Below are 13,839 nucleotides of genomic sequence, written 5' to 3'. Positions count from 1 at the left end.
CGCAGCAGGAAATTTTTTTAGCAGTTGGGCAAAACCATGTGCACTGCAGGGGGGGGGGCAGATATAACATTTGCAGAGAGAGTTAGATTTGGGTGGGTTATTTTGTTTCTGTGCAGGGTAAATACTGGCTGTTTTTTTTTTACACTGCAATTTAGATTGCAGATTGAACTCACCACACCCAAATCTATCTCTCTCTGCACATGTTATATCTGCCCCCCCCCCCCCCCCCCTGCAGTGCACATGGTTTTGCCCAACTGCTAAAAAAAATTCCTGCTGCGATCAACTTGGAATTACCCCCTATATCACTTATTTCCAGACTATCATAATCCCTGCAGATTAAAATGAGTGTCGATTTTTTTTGTTAAGCGATTCCTCATTTAAAAACAATGGATGAATTTGGTAAATTCCAAATTATTCAAATTGATTTAGGTCCCGTATTACTGAAACAAAAACACAGTACTCTCATTACTTTTACTCATTTCGTCACTCTCAATTTTTTGGTGCCACATGTAATAAAATAGAAAAAATAGGACCATCCGGTAAAAACCTGGACATACTGTAAGGAAAAAAATACATTATTTCATGTTTGATTCCAACATAATTAATGAGCTACTGATATCAATGATCCAAACATCAACTTCAAGTCAATCATTAAAGAGGCACAAATTCCCATGATCGAATCCGCATATTGACATCTATAGGGATTGTCACTGTCAAATCGGCTGAATTAGGCACAAGTTCAGTTCAAATTCACTAAGTGTAGATTTTTTTTTTTTTTAAATGGTCTGTTTAGCGAAACTGGTCAAAATTTTCAAAATTAAAAAAAACAACATAGTTCTTTCCAAATCTCAATTTAGGCGATTTATCCCAAAATATAAACTTTCCAGATCTCTATTGGTGAATAATTACAATATGTAGTACAGTACATCCTACCTTCTATTAGATTTCACCTATCCTGAAGGTCACGGGAATTTATGGCTATAATAGGTTTCTGTATTTATTATAACACAAATTTAGTTTCAAAATAAATAAGAAGAGGAAGTTTGATGTTCAATAAATTTGTGCTTTACCAGTGAATGGAAGAAATACTGATTTGCATACGTCATGAATTGCCTGCCTTGTGGTAGGGGGCAGTAAGTGGCTATTAATATGATCAAAGAGGATGAGTATAAGTTTCTCTATTGTAAATCTAAACACACTGGACCATTTCAAGCTATCAAACTTAAGGTTTGGTATTTGCCAAGACTTAGATCAGTTTGATGCTTGAACTAATATTGACAAGGCAGCATTTAACTTAAAGCACAGATTGTACAAAAAAATAAAAAATAATATAACATAGCCAACAAGAACAAGGAGGTAGTCAAAGTTTAGTCTGAAGCTACTCTGACCAAATATCATGGATATACCGGATACATTACCGTCGAATCTCTGTATTACACAAGAGAAGACTCAAATCACATCCAGATGATGAAACCATATCACACATGGCTTAGGCAAATGCAGGGGGGGTTTCCAGTTACCCACCCCCTTCCCCACACACACCCACTATCACCACCACCCATCCCTTTGCCTGGCCAGCAGCTCAATTCAGCAACAGTATGTAATATGATTTTGCTACAGCTGCAGCCACAAGGATTGGCCACACTCATTCTAAAATCAGACATTTGGAAACCTTCCTTCTGCGTTTGCCCCTGCATGGGTTCATTATCTGCCATTATTCTGTTGTAGCTAAAGATCACGTAAGCGTGAAGATAATCAATAAAACAATAAAAAGGTGGAAACATAAAATATATTAAAAACAAAATATCTAATTTGTTTGAAATCAGTTCTTAGAATTTCTCTGCATAGTTTGTTTTGTCTTTGGGCAATGTGGAAAAAAGCTGCCATTGGAGTTCCGTTAATGTTTGAGGTGAAACAAAGTGATGCAATGTGGATTTACCATGGTTTTAAAATAAAGCTAGTACGAAGAAGAGCAAAACATCACACCAGGCAGGCACAATTCCCTTTCCAGTACTTACATGGGAAAATGCAAACACTAAATAAAAAAAGATGCATTTTTTTTTTTCATTTTCAGCGTTAGTAATGGATGATTACGTTGTGCATTGTAGTCGTCACCATGCTGCATGGATTAAGCTCGGGTTGAAGTTTACCAGTGTTCCGTCCACTGTACAGCAACAACTGAGAGTCTGCAAAGCTGCAATGAGTGCTGTGTGTGGTCTCGGACTGCAAGACTTCTTAGTGGCTCCTCACATTATTATCACCACAGTCCCGCCTCCAGCTTTATCTTCAATCCACTGAACTTCCAGGCGAAAGTCAAGCCATGACCAACATCTCTCCATCTATAAAAGCATGGCTGTGGTTAACTTAATTAAACAGCTAAGCTTATGACAGCCGTTGAATATAACTCTGACGCATGGCAGCAGGCCCCTTGCAAACTTAAGTCTTCAGGAGACACTCTGTAGCCGGTTGGGGCGAGGAAGCTGGCGTTGGGAAGGATGTGGGTGATGTGCTTCCTTGGGTCCCCAGTATTTTTTGGTGCAGCTCTTCCCACTTTGATCGATTTGCGATCACGGAGTCCAGCATAGGTTTAAGTTTCTCATTAACTTTCACAAGAGACTGCAAAATAGGATAGATAAGATGTGGTTATTGGGGATAATAATTCATATTAACAACCCAGAACAAACTGAGAGACACCTACTGTAGCAACATAACAAGTGCAAAAGGCTTATGTTATACCCCTTTCAGACCGCCACCTATGAATACGGGTTATTGGCACATGAGCACGCATAACCTGTGTTCAGGTGCGTTCTGAAAGGTGCAAGGGTTGAAATACCCGGTCCAGCGACCCGTGTTCAACCTGGCTCACTGTGCGGTGTGAACCGTTTCCCGTTCATTGTGTGTGTATGGGCGGCGCTAGGAGATCATGTGATCTCCAAGCACCGCCCCTGCCGTGTCACCGCTGACATCACCAACCCGGCAGTATTCCAGGTTGCAGACCGCGGCAGAAGGGCGCCTAAGCCGGGCACACACTGGGAGCTCCCGTGTCAGGCTCCCGGGAGCAACCCGCCTCAGGTGGTCTGAATGGGGTATAAGGGAACACTGTCTGAAGCACTAGTATACATATCCTCAGAGAGATGGTTACTTGAGCCTGCTACATTAATCTCTAAATAGCTATGTGCCTGATACAGAGGTGAAAGCTAATGCCGTTGCGTTCGCAGTGGACCTGCAAAAATAAGCTAATGCCTCTGCCATGGGACCCCCAACGGCAGCATCTCGAATCTCTACAAAGAATCACCATCAAAGACTCATTATGCCCACCACTGGTCCTCTGAGTAAGCCTAATGTCCACTGCAAGTATGCCGCCGCAGCAGCTTTTGGTCAAATTTATGCTAGGCACCTCAGTTTTACTCTGTTATATTGCAGAGTTTGTTATAATTTTCCTGATTAGCACTGTTTAGTACTTAGACTGTGCCCCTGCATTTTCGCTATTTTTCTATGTGTCATATCTGTATCCAATTAGACACACTGATATTTATTTTACAAATACGCAGTCCAATTGACTTGAAGCTCTGCTTGGATATTAGTATCATGTTTACCAGCACTGTAACAGGGCTTTATGCTGCCCTGTACCGGCCATGCCCCCTGAGCGAATTACATCATGCCGAGGGGGTGGGTCGACAGGAAGAACAGCAAGATGCTCTGGGGGCTGTACAGGATGTAGCGTGCATGTTTGGAGCATCCACAGGACAGTCCAGGTGGCATCTGTGGCAGTGATACTGGATACAGGGTGCTGTTACAGGCTAGCAAGATGCAGGGGCCGTTGGGTAGCGATGGTGCCACCCACAGAACTCTGTGTGACCGCACCGCTCGCACACCCTTAGTTGCGGCACTGATGTTTACCTGTTGAGGGTCATGCTCTAATTCTGTTATTTATCTATTTATGCATAGTATTTTGTACATGGTTGTTATACATTTATTTTAAAAATATAACAGTCAATAAATAACTGGACATTACAGGGCATCTTTTTATTAATTTAAGCACAATAGGGGAAGCAGCAAGGAAAGGTAACACCACCAGAAAGGCCAGGGTGAGGATGGGAGGGGATCTCCCTGTCAGCAGCGAAACAAGTATTCTAACTACTGTATTCATCATCACTAATGGGCCTGTGACACAAGCGCAAATGCTACTTTCCGCATGTTTCTAGTAACAGACTCATTTACAGAATTTAAAGAATAATGCCAATCTTTGTCAGGCCACGCCTCAAGGCTTCCCCAGATTGATGCTGTCAAAATGCTGGTGCTGAGGAGAATAATCCGCCTCCTTCTCTGCCCCGTCCCGTGCTTGATGCTGCCCTGCTCAGTGCTGTACATGCTGGGATGACAGACATACTACATTTTTGCCCGCGGCTTCGCCCGCGTGGGAATCTTAACGTAATAAGACTATTGTCATTGCGCCCATCTTCAAGTTTAAGTTCACTACCTCTTCTCACCATCATGCTGATGGGGGCTGAACTTGGACTGAAACGGCATCGGGAGTGTCACTATTCATCTCAGCGACCCCGAACACTATGGATTTTTACATGTCACCCCCTTCCCACCCCCACCCCTACCATGGTTCACTACGGAATTTAAAGAATGCCTGTCTATGTCAAGTCGCACCTCTGGGATTCCCCGGATTGATGCTGTCAAAATGCTGGTGCTGAGGAGAATAATCCCCCTCCTTCTCTCCCCCGAACCGCCTCTGATGCTGCCCTGCTCAGTGCTGTACATGCTGGGACCACAGGGCAAGCTCCGCCCGCTGTATGTTAAATATGTTAGGTTTGCAGACTGACTCTATGTCAGAGGGCCCTAGGTATCCTTGCTTAGCTTCGAAACTTAAGTATGCCTCTGCCCCCACCCGTGTGTGCCTCTGCCCTTACCCATAAGTGCCTCTGCTCCTACCCATATGCCTATGCCCCTACCCGTCTGTGCCTATGCCCCTACCCTTGTGTGCCTCAATCCTTACTTGTGGGTGCCTCTGCCCCTACCAGTGTGTGCCAAAGCCCCTTACCCATGGATGCCTCTGTCCCTACCCGTGAGTACCTCTGCCCCTACCCATGTGTGCCTCTGCCCCTACCTGTGGGTGCCTCTATCCTTACACGTGTGTGCCTCTGCCCCTACCCATGTGTGCCTCTGCCCTTATGCATGGCTGCCTCTGCCCTTACACGTGGGTGCCTCTGCCCCTACCCATGTGTGCCTCTGCCCTTATGCATGGCTGCCTCTGCCCTTACACGTGTGTGCCTCTGCCCCTACCCATGTGTGCCCCTGCCCTTATGCATGGCTGTCTCTGCCCTTACACGTGTGTGCCTCTGCCCCTACCCATGTGTGCCTCTGCCCTTATGCATGGCTGCCTCTGCCCTTACACGTGGGTGCCTCTGCCCCTACCCATGTGTGCCTCTGCCCTTATGCATGGCTGCCTCTGCCCTTACACGTGTGTGCCTCTGCCCCTACCCATGTGTGCCTCTGCCCTTATGCATGGCTGCCTCTGCCCTTACACGTGGGTGCCTCTGCCCCTACCCATGTTTGCCTCTGTGCAAATTGCTCCAGGCATTCCAGCGTTATGCCGAAAATGATGCATTTTTACATGCCACCCTCTTAACACCCCTGGGGGTGTCTTACCCCCACAGTATTTCTTTCCAGATTGTAAGTCATATGTGTACCAAGTTTGGTGTAAATTGCTCCAGGCATTTCAGAGTTATGCTGGAACATGCATACACACACACACATACACACGTCCCGCGGAACATATGCTGTCTTGAGATGGCTCTAGTTCCTGTATCCAAAACTCCTTCCTCTTGGAAGGAGAGCTGTGTTGGGAAGAGGGATCCGTTTGTATCCCTCTGCCCCTTCCACACTGCGTGCCCCTAAGCAGTGCGTATGCCTGAACTCCGTTCACTCATGCACTCGAACACTGACAAGTAAAGTACCACTGCTAGTATTAGCAGCAAAGAGCCTAAATACAGCTTCTGTTTAGCATAAAAGTAAACTACTCCTTTTTTCAATATTGAAAAGAGCTGTCCATCTACCATAGTATAGCAAAGCAAATTTAAGAGTATCAATGTATTTTTTATTTTTGCCACTTATTTTTCCTTTTTTATTTATGGGAGTGTGTGACACCTATTACGTAAACGTGCCAGTGTTCTGCAGAATGGGTGACATGGATTTGTAGTCACTGGTGCAATTAGTTTACATTTCTTGCTGGTACTTTGTGCACGCACAAAAAAATGGGTGTAGCCTAGCATCATTGTCCCCCCATTTGTCGTCACTGTTGGGGCATGCTCAGGAGTTGGTTCCGCCCTCGAGCGATGTGACTCGGCAGCACAGCTATTGGCGCCGGAGGTAAGGTGGTACGGTGTACCAGCCATTGGTGGGTTTCCCGTTAGGCATGTACTAGGGGTGGCACTTGGATGCTTGTTTAGTACTGTTAGACCGAAATTTACCAGTAACTGCTTAATATTTCCACTCTACTGTACAATACGGCATCCTGAGTGGAGTGTAAATGGGTAGGACTGCCCCTGTAAGCTACTTAGTAAATATGTATACATAATTAAAGAGAAAACAAAATGTTATAGTGGCTTTTTTATTATTATATTAAATTGCCAATCATCAAATGAGGGCTTATAACCAATCAATAAAAAAAGAAAAGAAAAATTAGGCAGAGGGGTGCAACCATTATTGTTGTGCTTAGGGGCGCCATGACCCCTAAATTTGCCCCTGGTACCAGCTACTAATTACTTAGTGGTACGCTGTACCGGCCTGTACCGCACTACTTGCACCACTGCTAGTACTGCAACTGATCTAGAGGGGGCTAAGACCAGGCATGGATTTTTATTTGGTTTAAATTGTATGTTTAACCCTAGAATTTGATGCAGATCTTGAATTGTTAAATGACTTGTATTAGTGGTCTATTGTTAGCTGACATGCTAGATAGCATTATATCATTACTGCAAGTGATCTATTATTCAATGGTATAGGTAGAGGAGAGGGGACAATAGTCATTATGATCTTCCTCAGTATTGATCCCTATGTCCGTTACACTTGAATACAGATGTTTTTTCATAATAAGTATAATTAGAATTTTTTCATAATTTTCAAAATGTGACATTTAAGGATCACAAATACTATAATAAGTGTCCCCTGTTGCTATCGCTAATAGGACCTTTAAAATCTGGATGTAATTATACCCCTTTCATACCGCCAGCTGCAGTATGTATACGGGCTATTGGCACATGAGTGCGCAAAAACTGTGTTCAGGTGCGGTCTGAAATGTGCCAGTGGAAAAATACTGGGTCGAGCGATCCGGTATTTCAACCCTGGTAGCGAGCAGGATCGAACTCGTGTTCAACCCGGCTCGCTGTGCGGTGTGAACCGTTTCCCGTTCACTGGGGGTCATTCCGAGTTGATCGCTAGCTGCCGTTGTTCGCAGCGCAGCGATGAGGCTAAAAATCGGCACTTCTGCGCATGCATATGGCCCGCAGTGCGCACGCGCTTTCACAAAAAAACTATGCAGTTTCACACAAGGCCGAGCGACTCTTTTCAGTCGCTCTGCTGATCGGTTAGTGATTGACATGAATGGGGCCTTTCTGGGAGGTGACTGACCGTTTTCCGGAAGTGTGCTAAAAAACGCAGGCGTGTCAGATGAAAACGCAGGCGTGCCTGGGGAAACGGGGGAGTGGCTAGCCGAACGCAGGGCGTGTATGTGACGTCAAAACAGGAACTAAATAGTCTGAAGTGATCGCAAGGTAGGTGTAGGTCTGCAGCTGCTCAGAAACTGCATGAAAATATTTTGGAGCAGTTCTGTGAACCTTTCGGTCGCACTTCTGCTAAGCTAAGATACACTCCCAGAGGGGGCCGGCTTAGAGTTTGCACTGCTGCTAAAAGCAGCTAGCGAGCGATCAACTCTGAATGAGGGCCACTGTGTGTGTATGGCCGGCGCTTAGAGATCTGCAACCTGGCAATATGCCAGGTTGCAGACAGCGGTGGCAGGGCGCCTGAGGCGGGTCTTCACCCTGGGATCTCCCGTGTCAGACTCCTGGGTGCGACCCGACTCAGGCAGTGTGAAAGGTTATAACTAACACGTTTTTTCCCATTAGATCCAGTTTTCTACTAGTGTGGTATTACAAGTGCAAAATAGCCACATCCCCATACAAATTGCTGAGTTACTCTTTTGGATATAAGTTTTCAAGAAAGGAACACCCGGGCTTAGAGATATCAGCTTTATTAAGCAAAGAGGGGTCTACAAAAGGTACTGTATGGGTTTTTTTTTTTCAATTTCCCTGAAATTCTAAATCTTCTTTTAATGTTAAAGTAGCTACAGTGTTCTGATGTAAGAGCTGAAATGTTCACTACACTCAGAGTGAAAGAAAAAAATAACCCATTTGTCTCTCCAGATGGAGTTTTTATTGTTCATTCAATAACATATTACTGCCTAATTAATGGTGGAGTAATGACTTGATAAATTGTCATTAAATGCCAGCACAGTGGAAATCTGATGTTAGCCAAAATCACTAAAACACTAAAATGTACAGTGTCACTGTTGCTTCACATTATACGCGCATCCGTTTAAAGCAGAATCATAATATATGATATCATAGAATTAAGCCAACTTGCTTAAGATAAGTTTCAGCTAAATTCTGCTTTTGTTACAGTATATCCAACCGTTCCTACAAACAGCATTGGAAGCCATTTAGTTGGGCTGACCCAGTGTTTTGTTTCTCAGTATACTATATGAGTTAGTGACACTGCGCACAGGCTTTCAGTCGATAGGCTATTGTCTGAATTAGCGCATTTAGGGGGACATTTATTAAAGCTTGGAGAGAGAAAGTACCAACCAATCAGCTCCTGTAATTTTTCAAGCAGCCTGTAAAATGGCAGATGCTGATTGGTTGGTACTTTATCTCTCTCCAAGCACTGATACATCTCTCCGTTAATCCAATTCTGCCTTTATGTAATGCTGGCTTAGGGACCAAAAGTGAGAATGTCATGGAATAGAGGGTGACCTATAAAGGAATACATTTTAATACATTATTGTTAGAGGGGGTGGAGTTATAAAAGGGTGAGGTTGCTATAGAGAGTGAGTATCATCACATTACATGTCTGACTAGCAGGTCTATCAGTTGAACTTGCACCAGCTCAGTGTACTAAACTGGCGCAGCACTAACAGCATACTTACCTACATTCTGGCTGCTCTCTGCGGGAGAGAGCAGCCAGGTCGGCTCAGAGGGCGGCCAGGGGAGGCTTTGACGTCGAGGAGGGGGTGGGCCGGAGGCGGGATGGGGGATGAGAAAGGACGGATCGGGGGCGGGGCAAGGGGGTCATGATGGTGCCTATTTTAAGCCACGCCCCCACTCTGTAATACCGCGATCACCGGCATTACACTGCAGGGGGCGTGGCTATGATGACGCGATTCAGCAAGAATCGCGTCATCAACTGCCCGGACCGCCCACTTTACACACTAAGTGGGCGGACAGGCAGGGGGGACCCCACAAATCGGGAGACTTGCCTGCTCTTCCGGGGGGCCGGGAGGGTCACCCGATTTTCGGGAGCCTCCCGGCCATTCCGGGAGAGTAGGCAAGTATGACTAACAGATGTGGTGACAGTAAAGTCATCAGCACATCATGGGGGGTAATTCTGAGTTGATCGCAGCAGCAAGTTTGTTAGCAATTCGGCAAAACCATGTGCACTGCAGGGGGGGCAGATATAACATGTGCAGATAGAGTTAGATTTGGGTGGGTCATTTTGTTTCTGTGCAGGGTAAATACTGGCTGCTTTATTTTTACACTGCAATTTAGGTGTCTGACGTCAATTCCGGCCCCAGACAGGCTGAAGTGATCGCAGCGGCTGAGTAAGTCCTGGGCAACTCAGAAACTGCACAAATTTCTTTTGTACTGCTTGGCTGCACATGTGATCGCACACTTGCACAGCTAAAATACACTCCCCGGTGGGCGGCGACTATGCGAACGCAGGACTGCAAAAAACTGCTAGCGAGCGATCAGGTCTGAATGACCAACAAAGTCGCTTAAATCCGCAATGCGAAATTTGAATACATTGCACCTGCGCATGTGACCACGCATGCGCACCTGGCTATCCCACACAACCACTCTTTCCCTGACACCCTCCAAACTCTCTCTGCACATGTTATATCTGCCCCCTCCTCCCCCCGCAGTACACATGGGGGGTAATTCAGAGTTGATAACAGCAGCAAATTTGTTAGCAGTTGGACAAAACCATGGGGTCATTCCGAGTTGATCGCTAGCTGCCGTTGTTCGCAGGGCCTGCAAAGCGCACGCACGACGTACGGGTACAAAGCCCGTTGTGGTTGTGCACAGGTTCTAGCAAAGTTTTCAGTCGCACTGACGGCCGCAAGAAGATTGACAGGAAGGGGGCGTTTCTGGGTATCAACTGACCGTTTTCAGGGAGTGTTTACAAAAACGCAGGCGTGTCTGAAAAAAACGCAAGCGTGGCTGGGCGTTCGCTGGGCGGGTGTATGACGTCAAATCTGTACACGAATAGGCTGAAGTGATCACAAGCGCTGAGTAGGTTCAGAGCTACTCAGAAACTGCACAAACTGTTTTTGCAGAGCTCAGCTGCACATACGTTCTTCGCACTTCTGCTAAGCTAAAATACACTCCCCAGTGGGCGGCGCCATAGCGTTTGCACGGCTGCTAAAACTAGCTAGCAAGCGATCAACTCTAAATGAGGGCCCGTGTGCACTGCAGGCAGTGGCGGATTTAGCGGGGGGCGATTAGGGCGAACGCCCCCCCTAGATATACCGCCACCGGGATGGAGGCCGGGTCCCGCCGCGGTATTGGGAACTGGTGGAGAGTGGTGCAGCGTGGCGGGGGACGAGGAGAGAGAGAGCGTCCTCACGCGCGTACAGCAGCTTCTGTTCTGACCACGCCCCCTCCTCCCTGTACGCGCGTTAGGACGCTCTCTCTCTCCTCGTCCCCCGCTGCGCTGCACCGCTCTCCACCAGTTCCCAATAACGCGGCGGGACCCGGCCTCCAGTGTGTGCCATCTATGAGTAGGTGTCTCGTGTGTGTGTGTGTGTGTGTGTGTCTGTGTGGTGGTGGTAGGTGGGGGGGTGTCCCCTGTGTCCCATTTCTCCCCCCTCTTCTCCCTGCATTATGTCCCTGCATTATTTTGCCTAATTCAGTGTGCTATATTGTGAGTTTTGGCTCATTCTGCTTGCTATATTGTGAATTTTGGCTCATTCAGCGTTCTATAATGTGAATTTTGGCTCATTCTGCTTGCTATATTGTGAATTTTGGCTCATTCAGCGTTCTATAATGTGAATTTTGGCTCATTCTGCTTGCTATATTGTGAATTTTGGCTCATTCAGCGTTCTATAATGTGAATTTTGGCTCATTCTGCTTGCTATATTGTGAATTTTGGCTCATTCAGCATTCTATAATGTGAATTTTGGCTCATTCTGCTTGCTATATTGTGAATTTTGGCTCATTCAGCGTTCTATAATGTGAATTTTGGCTCATTCAGTGTGCTATATTGTGAATTTTGGCTCATTCAGTGTGCTACAATGTGAATTTCAGCTCATTCAGTGTGCTACGATGTGAATTTCGGCTCATTCAGTGTGCTACAATGTGAATTTCAGCTCATTCAGTGTGCTACAATGTGAATTTCAGCTCATTCAGTGTGCTACGATGTGAATTTCGGCTCATTCAGTGTGCTATGATGTGAATTTCGGCTCATTCACTGTGCTATAATGTGAATTTCGGCTCATTCAGTGTGCTATAATGTGAATTACAGCTCATTCAGTGTGCTATAATGTGAATTACGGCTCATTCAGTGTGTTATAATGTGAATTACGGCTCATTCAGTGTGCTATAATGTGAATTTCGGCTCAATCTGTGTGCTGTTGAAACAGTATTTGTCGGCAGATAAGAACCACTTGGCCCATCTAGTCTGCCCCTTTTTTTTTTTTTTTTACATTATTTTTATCTCTAACCTTATGTGATCCTTATTTCTTTGTAAGAATATCCTTATGTCTATCCCATGCATATTTAAATTGCCCTAGTGTCTTAGCCTCTACCACCTCTGATGGAAGGAATGGCGATTCGCCAGTCTGTATCACCAGTGCGCAGGGTTCTCTCCACTAACTGGCAACATTTTATTAGTAATGGCAACAATAGGAAATTTTAGAAGCGAACGGGAAGGGTATTACTAAGTGGGAGGGGCTATGATTAGGGGGAGGAGTTATAATTCTTAAACCGCCCCCCCTAAAAGTTAAGTCTAGATCCGCCACTGAGTGCAGGTGGGGCAGATATATCATATGCAGAGAGAGTTAGATTTGGGTGGGTTATATTGTTTCTGTGCAGGGTAAATACTGGTTGCTTTATTTTTATACTGCAATTTAGATTTCAGGTGGAACACACCCCACCCAAATCTAACTCTCTCTGCACATGATGTTATGCCCCCCCCCCCCCCCCCTGCAGTGCACATGGGGGGTGATTCCAAGTTGATCGCAGCAGGAATTTTTTTAGCAGTTGGGCAAAACCATGTGCACTGCAGGGGAGGGGGGGGCAGATATAACATTTGCAGAGAGAGTTAGATTTGGGTGGGTTATTTTGTTTCTGTGCAGGGTAAACACTGCAATTTAGATTGCAGATTGAACTCACCACACCCACAAATCTAACTCTCTCTGCACATGTTACATCTGCCTCCCCTGCAGTGCACATGGTTTTGCCCAATTGCTAAATCCTGCTGCGATAAACTTGGAATTACCCCCATGGTTTTGCCCATTAGCTAACAAATTTGCTGCTGTGATGAGATCTGAATTAGGCCCTTAAAGCTGAAACTTGTTTTACGGCAGAAGCAACATGAAATCTCACCACTGCCCCCATCTCGCAGGTATTCACATGTTGGCCTAAATGTTTTTCAATTACATGTTAATTGCATAAAAGGTGATTGTCATACTGTAGAGTTTAGCTGAACAAAAACTCTGCAGGACAATTTATCCTGGAATGAAAAGTTTAACCTTGCTCATTGTTACAATAAGGAAACTTTCTAACAAGTCATCTGTCACATAGAGATGAGGGCAGGGAGACCGTATCCCGGCTGACGGGATCCTGACAGCAGATCAACTACATCCCGAGATGACTACACTAGATTTACTCAATAAACTGATATATGTAATTATGTTGTGACAAGTACCAGCCAATCAGAGACTCACTTTCATTTTCTTAACAGTTTTATTAAAAATGATAGAATCTGATTGGTTACTCTGCGTTACATCCCTTTTTTACCATTAAAATTGAGGCCATTATGAAAATGATGCATGCTTTATGGCAGTGTTTTTCAAACTCTGTCCTCATGGAGCTCTAGCAGTGCATGTTTTCAAGGTAGCCTCAGGAATAATTATTATTTGATGTTTTACCCTTTTTATTGTGTTTAGGAATACTTAGTATCCCCTGTAGATCTATCGTGTTAGTTTATTAACACACCTGTGTCCCAGCTAGATGATCTGGAAAACAAGCACTGTTATGCTGCTTTCACATCGCAAAACCTGCTTTTGAAATGGTTCTTTAAACGGGTCTGAGCAGTTAAACCCCCTTCACATCGCATGTTGTAACCAGTATATTACCATTTCATTACCGTTTTGGTACCTTTCACACTGAACCCGTTTCACCCATACAAAACAGTGGTTGTCATTTTAAATGTTTATTTCCTGCTTCTGCCTGGTGAGATCACACATGGAGACAGCCTATCACCTTCTGGGGCTTGCAAATACCGTTTCAGACCCTTTCACACTGCACAATGAAACGGGTCTGAAACGGGTAGGAC

At 45.2% G+C, this 13,839-nt stretch overlaps 1 protein-coding gene across 3 annotated transcripts in view; it reads right to left on the bottom strand.

The window, feature by feature from the left end:
- Nucleotides 1-254: 254 nt before the first annotated feature.
- Nucleotides 255-13,839, bottom strand: part of PDE11A (phosphodiesterase 11A) — a 1,092,065-nt gene continuing 1,078,480 nt past the window's right edge. For 2 of the 3 annotated variants that reach the window (XM_063933388.1, XM_063933391.1), the window contains exon 20: nt 255-2,616. In XM_063933388.1, coding sequence (XP_063789458.1) covers nt 2,437-2,616 — 180 coding nt within the window. In that variant the 3' untranslated portion in view covers nt 255-2,436. The remainder of the gene's footprint in view (nt 2,617-13,839) is intronic. The other variant, XM_063933389.1, reaches the window with a different exon arrangement.

The sequence above is a fragment of the Pseudophryne corroboree genome, chromosome 7 (genome assembly GCF_028390025.1).
Source record: "Pseudophryne corroboree isolate aPseCor3 chromosome 7, aPseCor3.hap2, whole genome shotgun sequence".
Classification (NCBI taxonomy): Eukaryota; Metazoa; Chordata; class Amphibia; order Anura; family Myobatrachidae; genus Pseudophryne; species Pseudophryne corroboree.
Note: the sequence above shows the minus strand (reverse complement) of the source record. Positions and strands in the feature narration are given on the sequence as shown.